Here is a 24,221-nt window from a genome sequence, read left to right as displayed (position 1 = left end):
GTTGATGGTCCAGTTTTGACTCACATAGCAGACTTCCAGCTAACTCGGGGTAATTAATTAACACCCTTGTAGATGTTGGCCTGGCTCCTCAGCAAATGTTTGGATCTAACTGTGGGGCTCAGCCCTGAAACAAATGTCTGGTTCAAGCAGTGCCCTAGACACTTATAGTTGAGCTAGACAATTGAATTTGATGTGCAGTTAGAGCCAGATGAAATTTTGAGGTGCCTTTCAAATGATAGGTAGGTAAGATGTAAGACCATTGCTTATAGTGGAAAGCTAAATATATACAGTAGGGAACTGGTCTTCCTATAAAGCTATAAACCAGCTCTCTGGTTTCTAGAGCTATCTTAGTAGTATATCCCTGAGAGGAGACAGTCCTTTATTATACCCTTCTTCCCTGGCTTTTTGAGTGTTTTAGCCTGAAACTCCTTCACAGTGCAAATGGATTAGACCTTCTACCTTTTTGCTCTGCCCAGGCCTTTGTAAACCCAAGGCCAAAACCACCAACGTCCCAAAATCAGTCGGCATCGCAAGCGGCAGTAAGAAAAGCTTCCCTGGCATGCTCCAAATACTGTGCAGAGGCACTTTGTCCATCACGTGAAGGCAGTGTGATCCCACGCTGCTTCAGGGAAGAGACTTTTTGCTGGGATGACAGCAGGACACCAGGGAATGCCAGCCTAGTAATTAGTGTGAGAGTGTGGGTGCCTGTCCTCTTGCTTACAGAGGGAGAGTAGGGCTGTCAGCTGGCAAGGTTTGCCTGACCGTCCCAAATAAATGTCCTGGAATAGTTCATATTTCCCTTTGAGCTTGCTCAGAAGCCAGCTGAACAGTGTGGTGTGGGAAGGCTTTAATTGACTGCAGCTTGTTCTGTCATGCATTTACAGTGCTAAATGAGTCGGGGTCAGACCCACTGAATGTAGGAATATATATAATTTTAAATTTGTTAATTTTAAGAGCTTTGAGTCATTCCTTTAGAGAAAGAAGTTTAGTAATGGGTTTGTGCTGCTTTTTTACAGTTGTTTGTTCTGCTTCATAATACAGCACAGTTAGTTTCATCTTCATCCTTACAGTTACCCACAGTACTGCTTACAAAAGAGATTTTTTTTCTCTTTTTTAAGCTTTGCTTTATGACTTTCCAAGACTAGATGTCTTGTCATGCTATCTAAAACAGTGTGATCCACTCCATTTTTCAAAGCCTAATCAACCCCTGTTTGATAATGCCTTCTGAGTCTCGAATCAAGGACAATAAAGACAGGAATGATCTGAAGATGATCCTTTCTTAGTTGTACTGTCTAGAGGCTGCAGCTGAGCTCCAGGTCCCTGCGTAGCAGGGATAACATTCACTTTTAGTCAGAGATGGTCATTGTCTTGGAGGTCTTAGACTCTAAACAGGCACAACGCTCAAAGACTGGGAGACAGAAAGCATCATTACCTCTACTGTGCAGATACAGAACCTCATTTACTCTGTGGAGATGTTGACTTTATTTTTATGGCCTCTTTTCTTCTTCTTTCTGTGGGAAACAACCCCTTCCATGTATAAGCATGCCTTACTGTTGAATACGTTTCCCTGACGGAGTGACTTGGCTGCTCCTTGTGTTTATCCACATGCCTAAATGTCTGTTAAAACCTTGTGTTATCCCCTCCTTTCCTTCTCCTCCTTTTTTTCTTTTTCTTTTTTTTTTTTTTAATTTCAGTTCTCTGGATCTGTACTGTTTTGTTGTAAGGTTTTTCTTCCAACAGATCAAAACCTCTGCACTGAAAACACAAGTAGTGGTGTTATCAACAATTCTCCAATGCCCTGCTCAGCTGCAAGCTACTGAAGGGAAAGATGCCACTGGGAACGATGCTTGATTGCATTAATGTCACTAGTAATATCTTGAGCTGCTCTGCTCTGGATTGCTAATCAAATCCCAACTTTGCCAGTCCTGACTATTAAGCCTTTAAACAGTCTTAATCTTGTGAACGTCTTGTAGGAGAGGAGAGGGGAGAAAGAAGCAAGTAATAAGGATCCCAATTTCTCCTGGCAGCAGAAGAACCCTGGAGATGTAGACATGAGAAGCTAAACTGGAGACTGTTGTCTTCTCAGCACTGCATCTTTGTGGAGTAGATACAGATACCATTTAATGTTTGTCCTATGCTTGCACTCTTCATTCTTTCCAAATTTTTGCTTTCTGAGTGGAACTCAAAACCAAAAACCCAGAGAAAACCACCATTTAACTACAAGAGACCTGTATACAGGAGCAGTTTTCACCAGTAGTCACAGTTTCCCTGCTTACAAATTAATGCTAGGGAGAAGTCCTTCTTTCAAGGAGCAGGATGGGATGCTATAAAGGCCCATGTAACGGAGGAGAGTCACAGTCAAACTGCAAAAATTTCCCTACAGATTTTCAGTATTGTGTGGTATTCTGTAGAAACTTAAGGAAATCTGTGTTTGAGCATCTTGGAGAAAACTGCTTGTTCCACCCTGCAGTTGGCATGGTGGTCATGAGAGTATTGGTGATGTTTTCTGCTCTGTATGTATTTCTGACATGGTGTCTGCATAATTAAAAAAGGATCTGCTTTCATGTTGTTTGTTGTGAAGGGAGGAAGAGAAGGAACTGGAGGAGGCTTAGTAACTTTGGAAAGGCAAGGAAGGAGGAGGGACTCCCATTTATTTCAGCCAGGTTGTGGCATAAATTCCATATCATGGAGTGTATGAAACTGTGTTCACCAGGTATGGGAACTGCTTTTTCTCAGCAGTTTCTGGAGCTCAAGAGAGGAGAAAACAGGGAGGAGATCAAGGCGGGAGCCTGTGGTTCTGCTCAAAGAAGTTCCTAATCCAAGATGGACTCTGCTTCCCTGGCAGTCATTTCTTGGAGGGTCATGTTGGAGGGATTGTGGCAGGATGTTTATGAGACTATAATCTTTTTTGCCACAGCTCCTAAACTAAAGGCAGCATAAACAAGCAAAGCCTGTTTTTGTTAAAGCCTGAAATGGCCAGCACCCCAGGCACCACAGCATAAAAGTTCTCAAAGGGTCTGGATGTAGAGGTGAAGGGCTGCAACCCAGCAGCATGGGCCCATGCTGGGATGCCTTTGGTCCTCAGCCTGTGGTTTTCACTGTCTCTTCCTTTCCCACAGACAGGTTTGCAGAATGGAGTTTCCCCTTTGCTTCCTTCCAGAAAAGCTGCCATTGCCTCTCTGCTAGAAGCACTCACAGCACAAGGTGTGGGCTCTGCCACTTTTATAGTGACATGTAGAGGGTGTTTTATTGCTAGTGTGTCAGGCTGCAGACAGACGTGCACCACATGGAACAGTCCATTCAGGTCTTGCACAGAGATGACTAATAGCAAATACTTGACTGTTTTTGTCCCAAGCGACAGGAATGAGATTCTTCCATTCCTGAGGATCTGAATAAACAGAGTAGGTTTGGGGCTGAGCAGAGGTTAGACCAAGTCTCATTTACATCAGAGCTCATTACTGCTTTGGAGCTCCAGCAGCAATATCGTGACTACTAATGAGTCTCTCTAAATTACTCCATCTGCTCCTTCCTTCTTCCCTATCACAAAAAAACACTCTGCCCAGGAAGGGTGGGAAGACGTTGAACGGTCCATTGCACCTTGTGTGCCTTATGTCTTTTTGTCTGTGTGCATTTCCAGGGCCCAAAGGGAGAAAATGTTGGTTCAATCACTCAACCTCTTCCCAGCAGCTACTTGATTTTCAGAGCAGCCTCTGAATCAGATGGTAAGTTTTGGTCTTTGTTTGTTTTCTCCAGATTGCATACTCTGTGCTAGTTAAGAAAATAGGTTGATGCAAAGAAAATTAGTATGTAAAGATAAAAATGGGAGCTCACCCAGCTTGAGATGGGTTTCATTAGCAATGGTTTCATTAGCAAAACAGACTACAGGCATGTTTCATATTCCTCACTGAAGAGCCACCTTTCTGGTCATGTGTATGGAAGAAGGACCTAGGCTTGTAGCTGGGGAAAGAGCACTGTCAGTATCTATTAAAGGATGAAAGGAGTCGATCCCAAAGTTGGGATGAGAGGGAGGCTTAACTGTTTCCTCAGTTCAGCAGAGATTTTAGTTGGTTATCTGCCTACATCTTACCCTAGGTAGAGATCTGTTGGAGGAAAATGACGTAGTAATATTGAAGAGCTGTTGATAGATGTCTCAGAACCACTGGAATTCTCCTGTAAACTTTTTGTACCGTGGTTTACAGTATAGCAGGCCCAGATGCTGGTGACTCCACATGTAGAATAACATTCTGGGGATTCACAAAGTTATGGAAGGTAAATTTAGGTCAATATATAACAGGCATGCCAGCTTGTGATGTGAAAATCTCTATAAATGACTTTAGCAGACCTAAAATATCAGTGATTTATAAGTAAATAAGAAGATTAAAACCATGTTTTCATTCCATTTGACCTTCAGACTAGTGTAATTTTTTTTGCCATAGCAAATTATGCCAGGCTATTTATTTTGTGGATATTTTTCACCTACCCCACCAAGGGTGCTCAAGTAGCCCATGTGCTCTTTTGGGTCTCATATGGAGTAACTTTAAGGACACAAGGATTTTTTTTATGGAGCACAGTGGGCTTTGAAAGCAGTGATCCAGTGATTAAGTTTTACATATTCCTAAAGGCTAGAAATGGGACAATGCCAAATGCATCTTTGACATGGCACTTAGAATAGGAGGAAACCTTCATTCATCACAGGCTTGGCATGCTGTTCTTCCTACTACTACACAAAGAGGGCTGTTCATAGTGAAGGATACCATCTTGACAATGAAAGCTGCTTGCAGATGCCCATGTAGTGAAATAATATGAAGTAAAATGGAACTTCTGTAGAGCCATAGAAACACATCTGTTTCTTTGAATATTATGCTTTTGTAGTTTATGGAACAGCACGGCTTATTGTGTAAAGGAATACAGGATTCCAACCTGGCTCCAAATATCACCTGTCTCAAAAGGGATAGGTTGATACAACAATATCTTGGGAAAAAACAGTGTTGTTGGGGTAGAGCTGCTAAATTACAGGCATTTTAAACCCTGGTTACACAGACAGCCCGCAGAATAGATATATGGAACAGTCCCGGAGAGTTCTTAGGCAACCAAATAGCTTCAACAACTGTCCATCAATCCAGATTTTCTAAATTATTATTGCCTTAGAGATCCGTGTAATTTGTCTTTCCATCAACTTAATTAGAAAATGCACGAAGGGACCAATGTGGTCATTGTATGTGTTCAAGACAAATTGCTGTCTCATAAAGTACCTTTTTTTTTCTGGCATTTCAGCTCTCTTATAAATGAAAACTTTCATTCTAGTGGAAACCTAATGATTAAACCTTAAAGCCAGCCTGGCAAAGAGACCTGTGACTGAACGTCTATTCTCTCTTTTTATGACAACTGCCATAGGCCAGTTATGTGGAGTAGAATAGCTTTAGATTTGTTCTAACTAACCTTACCCATAAAGGCTCCCAAGGTAGGAATAGCTTCCAAGGGATCATCAGAGGTAAGACCTTTCTAGCTGTGAGCTCTCTGTCTGGGTCATGCACCACATGCTGAAAAAGCACAAAAGGGACCATACCTAGGACATCAGAATTTTCAATATTTAAATGCCAGTGGAAAGCTTCCTGCCCAGTGAATTAGTACGTGTCTCTGGTATCATAGGAGCTTAAAATAGTGAGTTACTGGAAAATATCTTTAAAGCAAAGATACTGGTCAAGATTCTCGGGAAGCATGATCAAAGTAGAATTACTTTAGGATTTAGTATGATTTTCCTTTACTTTGTTGCTTCTCTACAGTAGGATCTTAAGGTTAGATGGAAAGCTAATGTGATCAGGAGAAGGAGGAGGAACTGAGATACCTCTCAATCAAATATCGTAAATGTGTACGTAGAAAATAGCTAGGGCCTTTGGTTAAGAATGAAATAATATATGCTCTTGAACAGCAGTAGCAATGCCCTAGAGCCACCTGCACAGGTTTGGAGCGCCTACATTATGCCTGGCAGATCCTGAGAGTCTGAGGAGGTGACCGTGACAGCCGACGTGAAATGAAGCTTTGGGTTCTGTCCATTTAGCAGTGGACTTCACAAAAAAAAATAAAAATTGATACAGTATTGCACCAGAAATACTAGCGTGAAAAATGGTGTGATTTTCAGCTGAATGAGAGTATTTGACTTCACAGGTGAGGTCAGTGACCTGTGAGAGGTGGCTGTACCTTGTGCGGGAAGAGAAGGATGTGAATCTGCAGACAAGAGGGAAGAACAGCTCGTACGCTCAGGCCAGCATCCTTCCTAAACACAGGAGCTGGCCTGGCATGGTGACTGTGCTGTGTGCTTTGGTTTGTTAGTTAGCCTGCGTGGGGGGTGTTTGGGGGTATCCACTCCGTTGAGTGGTGTAGACATGCTGACAAATGGCCAGAGGGGTGTCACACTCAGAGATGAGTGACTTGGAAATGGCATTAACGTCAGTAGGTGGTGTAAAACATATGTGGACAAGGACACAAGGTACACATAAAGAAATCTGTGTAAACTGCAGCAAATTAAGGCTTATACTTTGCAATTAATAAAAATTTGTTTTTAAGCCCAGAAGACACTACTGAAATGGTTGTAGACTGATATATAGCTTTACCTGTTGTAAAGAGGCATCTCCAAGAGGGTGTACCTGAGTTTGTTTCATTTCTTTAATGCAGTGGACAAACACAGAGGGTGCAGTTATGGTCAAGAGAGACAGGAGATTTAGGTAAAATGAGCTAAACTAGCTGACAGAAATGGGGCGGGTGGAATCTGTTCTCTTGCATAATGTGAGCGTATATTTGTAGTACGTTCGTGTCTCCTCCGTAGATGCAATATTGTGTGAATCTACAGCATCTCTGAGGAGGCGTCCTGACCATGTTCTTCTTAATGCAGTCTCCCATGTTAGTAGTGGAAGTGAACCACAGAGCATTTGGCAAATTTAACAGTAATTCATGGAGGCCTCTGACTTGTTGAGGAATATTGAGTTGCAGCATATGTTAGATGTAAAGTTCTGCTGTCCAGGAAACTATATCATGATCAGCAGCTACATGGCCTACTTTTTCTCTCAGCATTTCAGAATCCCTTTTTTCCCCTCTGCTGTACCATCTGTGACAGGCTGTTGGTAGGATTTAAGGTCCTGACTTCTGGATAGCCTGCAGAACCACCGCCAAGCTACAGTAAATTTCACCTTCACAGACCACATCAGCAGCCTGCTTTGTGATGTGTTTTAAAGACACCTGGAAGGCCATGTCAGCCTACAGGGCTCAACCTGTATAAACACAGGGTCTTTCCTTCTTACCAGTTTCAGAAAAGAAAATTGTTTTTTCCAAACCAGTGACTCTGTATGCATTTCAGATTTATGCTGATGAGTCTGTTAAAATTAGTAGTTTAAACCTGTCCCAGGCTTCCTGCCTGGAGCATTCTGGGGCTGCCTCTGAGATCTTCAAACCGGTGCCCCAGACCTTCTAAGCGTTTTGAGTCATCTGCTTAAATCTCATATTGCGGACCTCCACCTTGTCATGGGCACTGCCACCAAAGGGGTTACTAGGGGAATTCAAAGTGGCAGATTACCAAGGGTTAAAGGCTTAACAGTAGAATTGTAAACCACGCTTACATTTTGTTCCTTATGCTTGCCCTCTCTTCAGGCATGCTTTGGGGAGTCTCCATTGCCTGATGTGGATGAAGTTGTGTGGAAATCCTGATGGTCTGGCTTACAGTGTTGTTATTTCTTTGCTAGGCATCTGGCCCTTCCCCTAGAATTGATGCTCTGATCTGGGGAGGAAATTAGATTATTGAAATAAGGGTCACACGCAGAAGCAATGAACCAGGAGGAAGATTGCAATTTGAAATCAAGTTCATAATGAAATATATCGCTGGATCCTGGCAGTACTGGAAAACATAGAAGTTACCTTCTTAGCTATATGTCTGCCCTTCATATTCCTTAGACCTTTCACAGCAGTTTAAAAGCAGGCATTTGCAACCAGACTTCATTTAGCTCTGTGCATAAATTGCACCTGCAGCTAACTGAGAGATCGCATCCTTGCATCTCGACAGCCAAAGTGTAAGAAATCAGACACGCAGGCACCCAAGTGGTACAGCAAAGTAAGCAGTCAGCTGAATACAATGACCTTAATGTTCACTGACTGAAGCAAATCAGCCTCTTCCTCATCATTCATGATTTGTGTGCTCTTGAGCAAGAATTCATCGTTTCCAGGTGACAGTCTACTTCAGGTTGATTTTTAAAAGCATTTATCTTGTAACTGTGAGGCATGAGGCCAAAAGCTGGATGACTTCAATAATTCAAGAAGAATAATACTTCCTTAGTGATGCCTCTCTGGGGGAATGTATGGTTACTAGGTGTGAGGCTTTTGAAGTCTTAGTTGGCAAGAGATTTATCCCAGCTGTTCCGTAGCTACAGGAATGCAATGGAAGAAAAAAGTATAGTCTCAAACTGAGATTTCAGTGTGCAATGATGTGATTTCATCTTGAGTAGATTTTTGTTATTGCTGAGTGCTCAGAGAACGTTGGCTGGCTCCTCTGTGATCAGCTGTTGCAAAATGTGGCATATAGACTTGGGAGGTCAAATTATTAGTTCTTCTAGGTGACTGATTGTAACTGTAAAGAATTTCAACTCTGAATAGCTGAGTGTTTTTAATACTGCCTTTTTTTTTCCTCTGTGATATTGTTGTAATTTTAGATCTGTTCAAAGACTAGGACAGACTCAAGTTATTCCTTGAACTGAGCCTAGGTTAGCAGAAGAAGCAACCTTCGGTTATTTTGGATTTGTTTTCTTTTTCCAAGGGGCGAGAAGAAATGTGGTTTTTTTTTCACTTGGTTTTAGTAGTTGCTTTTGTCTGTGAAAAAAACAGTTGGTGCGAGTGCATGGCTGCTCCTATTCAGCCTCCAGGTTTCTGCATGGTGGCAGCAGTGCCCTGCAGACCCGGGAAGCGTCCTGCAAGAAGCCATAGTGATTCCCATTTGCACAACTGTACTGCAGGAGTCATCTCAAAGGACCACAGGGTGCTTTTCCAGCCTGCTGAGCCAAAAGGCCTGGAGAGGGCTTTGAAACATACGTGGGATGCATGTTCAGCTTTGTTTCTGTGAGGTCAAGGCAACACACATCCTTTATTGGCTTATTTTTCCCAAACCTTTCAAGAAGTAAGGAACCTTGGAACACAGCTGTGTTTAACTGATTTTTCAGAGTTTCCTTTTTCAAATTGTTACTGATGATTGTCGTCATTTTACTGTAAACACATGTAACAGAAAAAGGGTTACAGGCCTACTCAGGGGAGACACTTCTTTTGGTTTTGGGTGGGTTTTTTGTGGTTTTTTTTTTGCAGTGAGCACACCTGAGTGATGTGCAGATGTGTTCCTCCGACATCCCACTTTTCTGGGACATCTGTCACATGCCAAATGCTGTGATCATCATTTGCTAATGTGATGTAGGGAATGGATAACGAAACAAATGATCAGTGGAAGGAGAGAGGCTGCTACAAAAGAGAGCAGGAACCCAATCTACCGCTAGCACTCTGGTAGGACATCCACTTTTGGTGCTTCAGGAACAGCCTTGTCAAAGTCTTACTCTTTCCCCATCGTTTCTGGAGGGGGCCAAAGTTGGCTGGGCAACCCACCCCCCTGACCAGTTCAGGTGCCGAAAGATGGGTGATGTGAAATGTCCTCCTTGTGCCAGCTGCCAGTATGAGTGATCTAGCTGGCTTGACTGCACATCGGAGTTGGGGATCTTCTCTGTGTGGGCTGTCATTTCTCCCTGGTATTATCTTCACTGAGAACTCTGTTAGCTTGGATGAAAGATTTCTGCTGCAGGGTTTTATAATCCCGGCTATGTGGCTTGAGAGATATATGGGAGCATTATGTGTAGATGGACTATTATACTCTCTCCCTCTTTCGTCCTTCCACCTCCGCAGCCCGGGTAAGAGCCAGAGCTTACTCTGTGGGCTGCGCCTTGGAAGTCAGTGACAAAATACTAAATTCAACAAAGAAAGGGAAAGCTCAGCAATAACATTTGAAAGGGAATACTTAGTTCACAGCTCCCAAGCAGAAGGAGGTAATGTAGGTGTTTTTGAGACAACATCTCTGCAGAAATTGTCCAAAAGTAATCATTGCAGTGGATAGAGTAATACATCATTTGATATAAAAAAAACTTAAAAGCCTATGGGGAGATTTTGCCATAGGCTGACAATATGTTCTTGAATTTTCCTTCAGAATTTAAACATATGCTTGTTTTAAGCCACAGTTTGTGGAAAATTATAACTGATAATTGATTGCAGTGTTTTACATTGCAGCTTTAAAAACCTCAAACCTTCTAAAAGAATACCATTGTAACTCCTTCACAGCTCTTTTTTGCTTCCTTTATATGCATCATACTGGGCTCCCATTCATCTCTGAAGGAAATACATTTTGCATCCTTCTCTGATTGAATTACCTTGCATACAAAAAACCTGACTTGAGTCAACCACTCAAAATTAGAAAATGTGAGTATTCAGGTAACCATGAATCCTTCGTGCAGACTACCATGACTATAGATGACAGCCTTTAATTATGTGACCGCGTACTTTTTTCGCCTTCTGCAGTTCCTGAGGGAGTGAGTAGACTTGTCAGGGAAGCAATTAAGTAATTCAAATGCTAGCATTTTTCTATCATTTTCACAATAAAGAAGAATATTACTCCATAGCAAGATCACTCATATGTAAAAACATTTCATGTAGGCCTTTAGCAAGGAAACAGGTTTATCTTGTGTGCAATCCCTGAAATTGAGAGGGTATAATTTTATGGTGTTATGCTACAATTAACACACTGTTGACTTGCAGAGAATGTAACCTTTTCATTTGCAGAGGAAATCCCATGACTTACATCTGGTTTTGTGGCATGTATTTGTTTGGATTCACAGCACCACCTGATGGCTGAAGGGCCATTTCTTAGCTTGGGGATGCTGCGCATCCCTTGAATTCAATTTCTCTTAGAAATGAAAACAAGGGCTTACACTGATGCCATTTCTGTGTTCTGCAGGGCACAAATAATGCTGACTACTAATGCACAGCAAGATCCTCTAAAGCTTTGTGTCTCTGCCTTGGAATATTAAAATGATATTTTAAATTTATTTATTTTTTAAAATTTAGGCTTCTTGAATAAGGTTTCAGAAAAGATTAAAGTCACTCAAAACCCCTTCCAGGGAGTTATCTAAAGAGATAAAAAAACCTAATTATGTTATTTAGAAATTTCCTCTGGTAATGTGGTGGACCCCAAAGGCTTGACCAAGCCTGTAAGCTCATGTTAGTGCCAGTGAACACCTCTGGCCGTGGAGGGGGGCAAGAGAGCTCCCATGGGGTCACGGCCAGCGTGACCTGCTCTGCCTACAGCCCCAGGGAGGGGTGAGCTGCAGGTGCATAGTATGGAAGATGGCTGAGGGAGACTTCAGGGTCACCATTGCCACGCTTGTTAGAAAGCATAGACATAGCCAGTGTGTTGCCATAACTGTCATAAGAAAAAGTCTTTCTGTGAGTGCTGTGGGGAGCTGAGGAACTGACCTCCATTACTGCTCCAAAGTGCTCGTGCTGCTGCAAATCAAGCTACCTATCAAAGTACCTGATTTTACAAGACCATTGAATATAAAAATATCTTGACATATGCAGCATTTCCAAATGTTGAATCATGTGGTCCTCACTCTGCAGAACTGGGAAAGAAAAGCAAAGGTAAAGACAGAGGAAAGTCAAAGGAGGTGAGCCTAAGCAGGAGTGTGCTTCTTTGTATGGAATAGCCTGAAACAGCTTTTCATCTTGATGGGTTTGGGGAGAGGGGATATGTAGGAGGGAGTGGATTTGTGCTCAGCGCAGCCATTAACTCTAATGGGTTATCCATGCAAATCCTCCACATGGCAAGAAGGGAATAAATCTCTGCGTGTAAAGCCTTAATGCAAGAATATTTGTTAAATACAAAATAGTGTGAAATCAATTCCAACAGCCTTCAACCTTCCTAATCTTTTATTAACCATTATGTGTGATTTTATTACTAAATCATAAGCTGATGCTGAAAGAATTTATGGGATGAAATTAGAATAAATGACTGGGTTCTGCAGTGTTTGTGGCTCAGTGTTCAAGTGCAATTCTTTGTTTGGGGATTTTTCCTCTCATTTAATGGTTGCAGCTTTGTATCAAAGCAAGTACTGAAAGCTACTCAAATTTATAAAAGTTTTTTCATATACATATGATTTTTTTTTTTTTTTAATTTGTTGATCTTCTTATAGAGCCAAATTTTGGTCATAGCGAAATTGATGAGAATTCTGCTCAAGAGAACAGTGAGATTTATGCATATGCTTGATGCTAAGTGTGTGATAGAATTGAATGTAATGGAAATATTTCCCAAATGGGTCCAGGGAAAACCTGTTTGTAGCACTTGCCATTGCTACAGCAAAATCCTTTTGTTTTCCTCACTGCCTCTCAAGCACACTTCTAATTATTGCAAAATATATTCTGAGGAGTGTAATGAAGAGCTCTGTTTTACATGCTTGAAATTAGAGGATAACTCCCTTGATACCTCAATTCTTGAATGTTCAGCCAATTTGCAGGTGTCCTGGCCTCATTAATGGCTGTACTACAGAAGCAGGCTATTTTCAGGTGCTTCCAAGAATACAGCGTATCCAGCATTGTGGTGGTTCAACTTCAACACTAACACACAGTTTTGTAGACTTGTATGGATCATTGCAAAAGGAACCAAGGGTCAGTTTGGATTCCTGTGCTTTTCATTTGCTGCCTGCCTGTGGGACCTAGGCAGGCCTTAAGAAAATCCAGTGAGGATTTTCCAGTGTGTAGGAACTGCAGTTTGTCTTCTCTCTGCGCCATGCTTATAGTTTCTGGTATTTGCAAAGTAGACCCTTCAGGTAAAGATTTTTTTGTGACAAGATAGGAAAAACTGATGCTCCACCCAGATTATCTGGTGGACTGGGCAGGGAGAAGGAATGGATAAAAGGGAAAAAATAGAGAAAAATGAACAGCCTGACAAGCAACTTCTTCTAGTCTTAATCACTCTGGCAAGTATCGATCATGCTGTCTCTTGTTCAAAGTGATTGTTATTGCAGCACTACACCCTGCGTGGGACCCCCAAGATGGCTTGTAATTCAGTGATCTCACACCAAGCAGAGGCCCCTCCTGTTCAGCACAGTGCCTTGGTATCTCCCTGCCATTCAGTAGCCTGTGTGGTGGGGGTGCCAAATGCTGAACATGTTTTTGGGGTGTATAACTTGCAGACATGAGCTGCTCAGTGGTTTGAAGGCAGAATCAGAAAGGGGCAAAAGTGGATGTGAACATGTGGGACATCAGAGAAGGAGATGCTATTAGAGAAGGGGGAGTTGGGGTGAACTTCCCACTGTATTACCCATGCAGATGTCTCACTCAGGCAGCCACTAAAGCACACCATTTCTGGCAAGTTAACCTGGGAATTATATATATGAAAAATAGACTATTGTACACAGTGACCTCTTGAATTATAGTGAGGTCTACTCCCAGGCTAGAAGCTTTTAAGGAGCAATGCATGAATTGTCTTATTTACTCTCCTGTGCTTAAATAATTCCTTTTGTTTTCACAGGCCGATGCTGGCTGGATGCTTTGGAACTTGCCCTGCGTTGCTCCAGCCTCTTCCGGCTCAGTGCCTCCAAGCAGGGAAAGGATGGAGAAATGAACTGCTCGAACGATTCTGCGCACGCAGGGCTCAACCACCTCTTGCACACAAGCACTATCTCAGACCAGGAGTTCTTCCAGTAAGATGGGACTATCACTTCTTAATGCACAGAGAGGTGTTGCACGGCTAACACTTGCTCATTTTTTTAGCTTTAGCATAATCTACCCAGAGACCACTAAGGAAACCTGTTTAAAAACCAGCCTGTATGTTCTTCTGCTGCATCCAACACTAATATATAGGTTTGGTGCATATGAGGTTTGTTGTCAACTAATGCTTGAGCACACAGACTGGGGGGAACCTCATCTGTGTTCGTGTGTTCATAAACAATTTTCTTCTGCTCCTTCCTTGGGCCAAAATGCTGTCTGGAGATGCTGGTGTGAAAAATGACTTGCCTGAGTAAAGATTGCAGAATGTAGCTACTAGAGCAGACCTGTGGTTACACAGACACAATCACTAACAATGTCTGTCTGTTGGCTAGCACATATGGCTCAGAGTCTGGTCTATTTTTCAATAATGTGCTCTCTTTTCTAATAATACTGTGTCATAGTCAGCAGAGTCCACACACTGCATCCTTAGTTTTATAATTACTTTCGCTCTCTACAGGGTTTTTGAGTGGTTTCCAATTTCTTCCTTGATGCATCAGATAAGTTTTTACATAAGGGAAAAAACTCCCCACAGCCTTCTTTCTTATTCATATTCCTAGTATTACTGCAGCATTTTGAAACAACTCACATCAAAGCTCTGTAAGCATTAAAAAACCCCAGGCCTTTTCTGTTGCTTATAGCTAAATAGGGAACTTCAAAAATCTCTCTGGTATAGACACTTGGCCCTTGGAGTAGGAACTGGGAGATGTATTTCTAGTATTTCTAGTATTTCTGTATTTCTAGTTCTGCTGATATGAATTTGACTCTTAGGGCTCATAGCAATGCACCACTGCTTACACAGTTCTTAGGGTAGCAGTTCTTGCAGTCTGCAAAGATGATGCCTTGCATAGTGGGACCTCACCTTTAAGTGGTTTTCTTAGGCTCTGTTATAACAACAGCAGGGATCCAAGTCCTCTTCAGAGTGTTGAGGTATCTCTGGTCCCATGGGACCAAAGGAACAGCAGCATTTTGGTCTGCCCCTTTCTCTGAAAGTCTTTGGTATTCCCAGCACGTGTTCTCCAGTTCTGCTGTTTGGGTTTTTAGCTAGAGTTTGAAGAAGAGCTTTACTGAAGAGCAACGGGAGAAGAGAAGGAAGTCTGATGTGTTACCAGGCCATGTGCCCTAGTACTTGTGCAAATATGTCTGTTGTTCTTGGGCTTCTTCCATAATCCTTTATTTTCTAATTTCTTTCTGCCTAAGAGAGAGTCTCATAAGACTCTGCTCGCTGTGATGATGAATCCAGGAATTCAGTGGACTTGTTTCTCAGATGATGGATGCGTGTACAGAAAAGCTATATTAAAATGGAGCCTGTGGCACTGAGAATATTCAGGCAAACCCATGGCTACTCTAAGGAAGTGCAGAAGATAGAGTTTAAACTGTATTAAAGTACTTCTTCAAAATATGATGCATAAATGATGCTTAAATGATGCCTCTGTTTCACCTCTTAGTTGTTCAACATTAAAAGTCCTCTTGAATTATGGGGCTCAGCAGTAGCACACGTGGCAGAGTTTCCAGCAGGACCGAGTACCCACAATTGGAACCAGATTTTTCTGACAGGCTCAGATTTTAGCTGAGTCTGGTTCAAGCTGGCTGTTCAGCGTCTGGTCGTCTGGACAATACGCTTTCCTTTCTGACTCCTATCACTGGTTTTAATATGTACCCAGACTTTCCCCAGTGCTTAAAGCCTAGGGGAGTTTGATTGCCGTGGAACAGAGGGACAACTTTCTGTCGTCCCTGGGGGAATAAAGAATATTTAAACAAGGGAGAATGCAAAATCAAAACTGTGCAAGTGCTGAGCAAAGTGCTTTTGGTTTGCCACTGACAGTGACTTCCTCATAGGGATTCAATCATTCTAATTAAATGCCTTCCCTACAGGGAATCTTACCAATTAAATTGGCACGCTGTTGTTAGGGGGCCAGTTAATTACATTTAACTCTATCTTCAAATTAGCCAAACTACTCTGTCAAGAAAAGAAAAAGAAAAGGGAGATGATGGATATTATAGGGAGAACAAAACCCAAGGGAGCTGGCAAAGGCAAATCTTTCATTGAGCCAAAGTTACATCTGTCTGCTGGCTGCTTTGCTCCTTTCCTGCTGGGAAAGAAGTCAAGATTACACAGCGATTTTAGAATCTGTGTCTTTAGTAGCATATAAGAATGAGAGGGAGAGAACTGTGCAAGTGAATCAAAGGCTAAAGGACTGTTTAAATCTGTGATTTTAGACAAGAGGCCTTTAGGGCACCAGGCACTCTTCTTTTTAATATGAAGTTATATTTCTTGTGGCTTCCATGTCTTATCTCCAGCAATCCCAGGAATCTGGCTGGTTTACTTGTTTGACAAGAGCCAAAAGGGTTTTCTTTTTGCTTTGTGTAGAAGAGTGGTATCAAACCAAAGGAGTCCTGGTCACTGACTGAAGTTTCCAGGAATGCCCCCAGAGAATAAAGCACTGGTATAAGACAGCTCCAATATGCTGAAACAGTAAATTAGCTGTGAAAGATGCCAAGGTGTTCATGTTCATGGTGGAAAAGCAGCGTGACTTCCAGCATAGTCATTCCCTCCCAGCTTTTAAAGCCTGGTCCAAATCCTATTGGAAGCCTCTGGGAAGTCTTTATATTGATTTTAATTCAAGCTCATGGTGTGGTTTTTGTTTTTAGCGTATCATACGTGATTGATTCAGTGATGATTCTCTTTGGAGGAATAGAAGAGCCTGGCTTCACTTCAACATCTCAAACTTGTTCCTCAGAATGAGGACCATCTGTTCTCCTTTGGTTCCCCAGAGCGGCTCCTTGGCCCTGGATGTGTTAGGTCTTGCCTTATTTGTGACTGGTGGGTAATCAGTGCACAGTTGAGTGGGATTTCATGTGAATTTAATTCCCTCTTGGACTAAATCTGAAATCCTTAAAAGACAATGGGAGAGAGTGAAGGAAACTAAGATAAGAGTCATTTGCTGCACTAAAACCAGATATTTCCCAAATGTGAAGCAGGTGACACTGAAAAACACTTGCTCTTCTTATAAATGTGAAATAGAAACAAGTGCTACTTCTCAGTCATGAATAATAAGCCTTATAATGAACTGTTCTTTCAACCATTTTTACCCCCTGGAGAAAACTTTTCCTAGGTAAGGGAGCATAGCAACCACAAACCCATATTTAGCTGATCACTGACAAATTAAGAAATAAATTAGATATTTAAATGATCAGCAACTAATAACTTCCTGGATCTACCATCCAGGAAGTATCTGTGCTGAGGAATCATGGGAAAATCTCTCTAGAAAGCTCTCTCCTCACCTTTTTCCTCTTTTATTGTCTTTAACTCATGCACGTGCTATACTTTATGCTTTCAATGTATTTCATTATCAGTCATTACAGTTGCTAGCTTAAAAAAAAGAAGTAACATGCTGGCACTAGAATGATGAAGACATGTCATGTCTAATAGCAAATTATTAGTGCTGGAGTATAGTGGTCATTGACCAATTTATGATCTTACTCTTATTTTATAGTAAAAGTGTAGATTAAAAAAGCTTGTAGTTTATATATATATATACACACAGATATATATGCATACATGCATATATATACAAGTGGAGTTGAAAGAAGGATTTTCTAAAGGCATAGAAAGCTGTAGATGACACTTTCAAAAGAACTCTAGAAACTGAGCTTCTCCAGACACTGGACTGTGACTGTCACAATGTAGTTTGCTTGGTGTATTAAAAATTATGAGCTTATTTCAGTGCATAGTTGGAAGTTGAGATCTTCTGAAAAGCTGATGCCAGTTCTGTGTTCTGACTCTTCTGGTGTTTTTTTTTTTTTTTAATCTGGCTCTAACTAGCAATACTGAATTATCTTAACAAAAAAAAAAGAGGGGGAGAGCAAGGGATGGGAACTTTCAGCATTAATATATAATCAAAATTGGAACATGCTCAGAATGGCCTGAGAAAAGGCCCATCATGGAGAGACTTCAGGCTGGGCAGAACATTCCCATGTACTGAAAAGAGATATCTTGCTTTGAAAGGGAGATAGACTACAGGACGTAACAAAGATCTTCTCTTCAAGATCCATGGCCATGGATCCTCTGAAACCCCTTGTATAGCTGGAAATATTTTCTTACTGCTCTATCCAAGAGCAATTTTGCATGAAAACTTGGGTAAGAAATTTTCAGAGGAAGGTCAAGATGAGAAGGTCAGCACTGAGAGCTAGGCTAGGCCATGAAAGAGGCGATGTGTGTGCAAAGGCATGTATGAATAGGGAAAAATGAAGTCAAAGCTAAATATCACTTGAAAAAACAGGCATCTAGTGAATACTTTTCAACGTCTGACCTCTGGCCCATCTAATTATGTTTGCCATCTGTCGTATGAACTGCATCTGCTTTTTCAAATGGAGATGCTATAGGGTACTTGAGAGAGAATTTTTGGCTTTCTCCTCATTCTCTAAAGCCTGGATCAGTGAGCATGAAGCTTGCTACACCTTCCACACTTTCCCTTGGATGCTGTTATTATCTGGGTATTCTTCTTACATGTAATTGTCCACTCCATGCTTTCAACTCTCTTCTTCCACACAGCATTATCTGGGCTGGTTAACCTGGTATCCCCGGGTTAGTTTGAGGGGGGTAGGGGTGGAGGGAGGTGGTGTGTGTGAAAATACATGCTTCTATTGATTTTTAAATTTGCCTTTTCTAGCGTAGGGCTGACTTAGGACCACAATCTGTTGAAATAAAGTAGCAGTAGCACTGAAAAGAGAATGTATCCCATACAGCCATATTTCTCTCATATGCTACGATCCACTGATTTGCATCTGTAAAGGGAAAAATCTCTCCCAATTGACACTTCAGTTCTCTAATCAGCACCATACAGTTGTTAGTGTGTGCTCTGTATCCCTCTGGTATGTAGGCTCCCATCTAGAGACAGTGGCAATTCTGCATAAGGATGGGTAGGTGGAGTTATGTGGCAGATTTTGCAAAGTGCAGTTTGGAGGAAGAATTTTTATGGAAAATATCTCACTGTTTCTGTGATGAAAACCCTGCTATTCAGCAAACCAATGTCTTGCACTCTCCTGGGCTGCACACCCTATTTTGAGTCCTGGGGCGTGTTTTTAGTTTATCTAAAAGGCCTTAAGTAATCTGGCTTTGTAAATCAAATTGAAGCAAGTAATGAACTGTGTGTTGCAGTTTGAATGAATCAGCCCTGGAGAACCACCACCATTTGGAAAATGATGCTTTTTCGGACAAGTCTGAGAGAGACAACGTAGAAGAGTCGGAGAATGAAACACATGAGAACAGCCGGAAGACAAATGAAAGTGAGAGCGATCAGTCAGAAATCCATGGAGAGGTCTCTCCAGGAAGGAAAGGGACAACTTATATTGAACAGATCTATGAGGAATTTGGGGAGGTAAAAGAAAAAAAAAATATTTTAATCACTGCCTGTTTCTGTTAAAATGTTTCTGTTTATAGTATTTGTCATTCAGCCTTTTAGATGCATGGCAGTTAAGAACCAGCTTTGTGAGTTCCAGTATTTTACAGATAAAGCAATGCATATCTTTCTGCTAAATTATGTTGAATTATCCTGTGCTCTAATAATTATGCATTATGAACAGCAGCTGCACTACTGTGCTTTGGCATGTTTCCAGCATCCGCGATTGCTTTAACCAGTTATTGCATTAAAGAGCTGCATAGCATTGGCACAGTGCTTTGTGGAGCCAGTGGGAGGGGGAATTATTATTCTGGGCAGGTGTCCTGGCCAATTAGGATGCTCAGTCCTTGCGTGATACAAAATATGATACTTTCCTTTTTTCATTATGCATGGAACATCCTTTTTGTGTGTCCTAATGGAGCATTTGAGCCACTTGATCCCTAAATGACAGGTTCTTGTAGGAAAGCCATTTCTTATGTCATTTAGCAGCAGGAGGATGCATTTCTGTTCCATATAAGAGCCTTTGTTAGCTGGATGTCACTGTGACACCTCTGTGGAAGGCAGCAGTAGAGAGCTGGGGGAGCCAAGTGTGTTGAGTGAGAATCAGTGTGGGCAGGCAGTGGAGGAGCTCTGCTCCAGTGTCAGGAGGGCCCTGAGCACTCCCTTGCCTATTGCTTTGAACAAGGAAGCTGAACTCTTGGTGCTTCAAAGAAAACCACTTTGCTAGAAAGCGGTTTCTTTCTTAGAATTGTAGAATCATGTAGGTTCGAAAAGACCCTTAAGATCACTGAGTCCAACCGTAAACATAACACTGCCGAGTTCACCACTAAACCGTGTCCCTAAGCACCATGTCTACACATCTTTTAAATACCTCCAGGGATGGTGACTCAACCACTTCCCTGGACAGGCTGTTCCAATGCTTGATAACCCTTTCAGTGAAGAATTTTTCCTAATATCCAATCTAAACTTCTCCTGTTGCAACTTCAGGCCATTTCCTTTCGTCCTATTGCTTGTTACTGGGGAGAAGAGACCGATCCCCATCTCTCTACAACCTCCTTTCAGGCAATTATAGAGAGCCATAAGGTTTCCCCTGAACCTCCCTTTCTCCAGGCTAAACAGCCCCAGTTCCTTCAGCCACTCCTCATAAGACTTGTGCTTTTGACCCTTCACCAGCCTCTTACTCTCCTCTTTCAACATTTTTCTGAAAGTGTACTACTAATATTGAGGAAACAAATATAGTTAAATATAACCTAATTACACTCTTAGGTTTCACTGAGTGATAACTTATAACATTGAGAATGGTTAGGTGTCCCACACACAGATTATATTATTCCTGTTTATTTCTTCACAGACTCCTTATAGCAAGACAACCTACATGAGAAACCACAAAAGAGTGTCTCTGCCTTACCACCTTGCAGAGATACAGGAGGAGCTCAGTTTTGCCTCCTCCTTCCCACAGCCCAACCACCCCCAAGAGCAGCAGTTTGTGATCTGGAGCCACCAATCCAGGTAGCATATGTTTGCTGCCGTTTCAGATGTCAGGTGTGAGGTGCAAGACCCTGCTGCAGGAATTGTGCTTGCAAACAGAACTGTTGCCTACAGAACAAAAAAAACTCCAGCTCCTCTTTTGTGAGTCTCTCCCTCCAAATCTCACCCCAGACACACAGCAAATGGTAACTGGGTCCAAACAGGGGATTTTGGATATAGCTGAGCAACTAAGCAACAGCAAAATTAAGGCAAACTTAATCAGCTAAAATTGTCAGCTGCTTATTCTGAAATTCTGTCACTCTGGCCACGTGACAAACTTGTCCTAGAAGTGTTGGTAGGGCAGGCTGACAACTTGGTGTTTGAATGAGCCTTACAGGCAGCTCTGATGTGTGTATGTGGGTGTGTGAGAGTGAGAGAGATCTCTGCAGTTTTACATTAAAATAAAAAATGTGGTACAAACCAAATGGAAAGGACTAAATTTCTGCTGTAGAGTGACACTTTGTGTAGTATAAAATAAGGCTAACCATAATGTGGCTGCTCAGGCAGAGGTAACATCCAGTGGGCCTTCAGAAAGAATTGCCATGTAGCCTTGGCCATTAGGTGTTTTATTAGATTTCTCCTGTTGGCCAAGAGATGGGGCTGTCGTCACCTGGGACACAGAGATAGGACTGGTAGTTGAGTCTTACCCCACTGGTGACAGTAACAAAAGGAAAAGTAGGTTGTATGCAGTGGTGTAGTTTGCTATCAGCAATGGGTGGAGTTGTATCAAGGTAAACAGATGCCAATTAATAACATTAACTGTCATCTTAAACTGAAACTGCTGCCCCTCAGTCTGTGGGTACAGTTCAGATTTGGCAGGACAAAGGTCACACATGCAAACTATCACTGTTAAATTTTCAGCTTGGCTCTGAAAGCTCATTTGAAAGGTATGCACGTACCTATGTGCATCTGCATGCATTTGAAAGGTGTGTGCTTGTGCATCTGATGTTCCAGCTTTGCCTTGTTTGCAGCAGGAATGTGAAGGCAGACACAGGTGGCAGAAGGACTTTGAGATTGCAAAAGTTGGTCTAGAATATAAAAATGGCACTTTTTAGTAGGTAGACTGGTAAAGAAAAGGACATTTTTCCCCAAGCTTTTAGTTTTAACGAGTTATCAAAAGGGTTATGGAGGGTGATCTATTTTAGGGCAAAGCAAACCAGAAATGACTTGTTCTCATCCTCCTGCACCTTCTTCTCCTTCCCTTTTCATCCGTCCCTTCTGCAGTGATTCATCCTGAGTAACACCTTGTACAGCAATTTCAACATGGCATTAATTTACATTGCAAATACACGCATACTTGAGAACCTGGATAAATAATGGAAGTTCTGGTAGACTCATGTGTATTGTAAAACTTAGATGACACTGTGGTATTATACTCTTTAACGGTTTCCATTTCTTGAAGGTTCAAGCTGTATATTGCACAGACTGTCACAAGAAGAATAATATGATAATGGAAAAATGATGAAATGAAAAGAGCTTTGCTGTTCCTCAATCTGAAATTCCCCTCAGCCTGCAAGCTGGCCTTACTGTGTGTTTCTGCTTGACTAGTAAAGGGGCTGATTGGGAGCCAAAAAGGTGGTGCTGAGAATGCTCAGGTGGTGAAAATGAGTGTTTAGTGATTTACACCATTTGCTAATCCTGTTGGGATATGCTATGTGTCCTCTCCCAAACCAAGATCCATTCCAGAAGTGGATCTGTGCCCTATTGCTCATAGAAATCTCTCGCTTAAAAACAGTGGAAAGCCTAAGTATTCTCTTTCATTGTTAAATTATGATGCTTAGGATGCATTAAAATGACATTCATGTTTGAAAATTTAGTTTCATTTTCTTCCTCCAGTGGCTTGAAAGGCCTATTCCCCCATGTTAAACCTCATGTAGCCCCACTGAATGCAGAGGAACTACACAGTTGTAGCTGAACCACAATATAATCCCTGCCTTTTTTACCATTACCTGCACTTTTGCTGCAAAGGGCACTGAGCAGTGCTGGGGGGTGCTCTAGTTTTTAAGCATGTCACCTGTCAGTGGGGCCTTTACCATACCTACACTACCAGTTTGTCTTATTTTGAACTTGGAGGACTGCTTCCATTCTTTATTGATTGCTCCTTTATCTCCTACATTTTTCTACATGTATAATAGTAAATCTTGCAGTTTTTCCTTTGCTGAGAATGGGACCAAGAGTTGCTTCTCGTATGCATCCCAACAGGTCACAGTGATGCTGTAACAGCCATGGGCATGTCCACACCTCCTGAGGGACTGCAGTGCAGGTTCCCCTTGGTCAGTGTTGGTCCAGGTTGGCCCATTGAAGTCCTGAGGTGTGTGGAGGCAGTGGCTTAGGAAGGAGAACAGCAAAGGGGTGGCCCTTGCCTTGTGTGGTCCAGCTCTCGCAGAAGCCCAGGGCTTTCTCTGCCACTCACTTTAGTGCTTTGGGGATTCGCTTCTCCTGAGACAAAGCTGATGCCTCTTTGCAGTGGTGTAATTGGGCATTCACCCTTGTGCCAGAGCCAGGTATGCCTGGCTGAGCTTGGACTCTCCAGGTAAATGCACCTGCAAGAAATTGTTTTCCTGTTTCTGCTCTGAACTTCCCTTTTCCCATTGCAGACAGGTGAATCATCTCAAACAGAAACTGTCTCTGAAGAGAACAAGAGCCTGATGTGGATCCTGCTGAAACAGCTACGGCCTGGCATGGACCTGTCACGAGTGGTGCTGCCCACCTTCATCCTGGAGCCACGCTCGTTCCTTAACAAACTCTCTGATTACTACTACCATGCCGACCTGCTTTCCCAGTAAGCAGCACACAGAGTGTGCCTGATGTGGGCACTTTTCTTATATTTGTGAAAATGTGTTATGGTGTTAGCTTGGTGCTGGCTGTGGTGTGCTTGTATGCTTGAAAGGCTCCCAAATAATACCCAGGACTCTGGATTCAGTGTAAATTAAGCCAGGCCCCAGCTGCAGTGACCTTTTAAAGATGGACTGCTGCCAGTCAGGGGCAAGGAAGCAAGAAAAACTGTTAAACTTCAGACAAAACTACATTTCCACATCTATGTGTTTACCAGCATTGGCTGGAACAAATGGGGCTTCAGCTTATGCCTCTGAGCATCTTGCAGCAGACCTGTGCCACCTTCTGGTTTACTCGTGTATGGAGAGGAGTAGGACAGAGCAAAGAGCAGACAAGCTCTTCTGCCCCCAAAAGCAACATAATTATGTTGGTTGATAAACAAATAAGAAACATCTTTTAGCATCATTTTTGCAAGAGACCTGCTGGGAGAAGCAGAGTAGAAAATAGAAAATGTTGTGCTTGCATATAGGACCAGCCTTCTCAATGAGATAAGCCTGGTGTATTTTAAATCCAGTGTGTACAATATTCAAATAGCAGCACAAGTTACTCATGTTTATTCCACTGCCTCTGGGTAATTTTAGAATCATGGTATTTTCAAGCCTTGTTTGTGGTATTTCTAACATCTTA

At 42.1% G+C, this 24,221-nt stretch overlaps 1 protein-coding gene across 2 annotated transcripts in view; it reads left to right on the top strand.

The window, feature by feature from the left end:
• Window positions 1-24,221, top strand: part of OSBPL5 (oxysterol binding protein like 5) — a 62,928-nt gene that overhangs the window by 21,775 nt on the left and 16,932 nt on the right. For both annotated transcript variants that reach the window (XM_074148592.1, XM_074148591.1), the window contains 4 exons: window positions 3,638-3,722; window positions 13,595-13,766; window positions 18,992-19,211; window positions 23,357-23,541. In XM_074148592.1, the coding sequence (XP_074004693.1) occupies window positions 3,638-3,722; window positions 13,595-13,766; window positions 18,992-19,211; window positions 23,357-23,541 (662 nt within the window). The remainder of the gene's footprint in view (window positions 1-3,637; window positions 3,723-13,594; window positions 13,767-18,991; window positions 19,212-23,356; window positions 23,542-24,221) is intronic.

The sequence above is a fragment of the Numenius arquata genome, chromosome 6 (assembly GCF_964106895.1).
Source record: "Numenius arquata chromosome 6, bNumArq3.hap1.1, whole genome shotgun sequence".
NCBI classification, from domain to species: domain Eukaryota; kingdom Metazoa; phylum Chordata; class Aves; order Charadriiformes; family Scolopacidae; genus Numenius; species Numenius arquata.
Note: the sequence above shows the minus strand (reverse complement) of the source record. Positions and strands in the feature narration are given on the sequence as shown.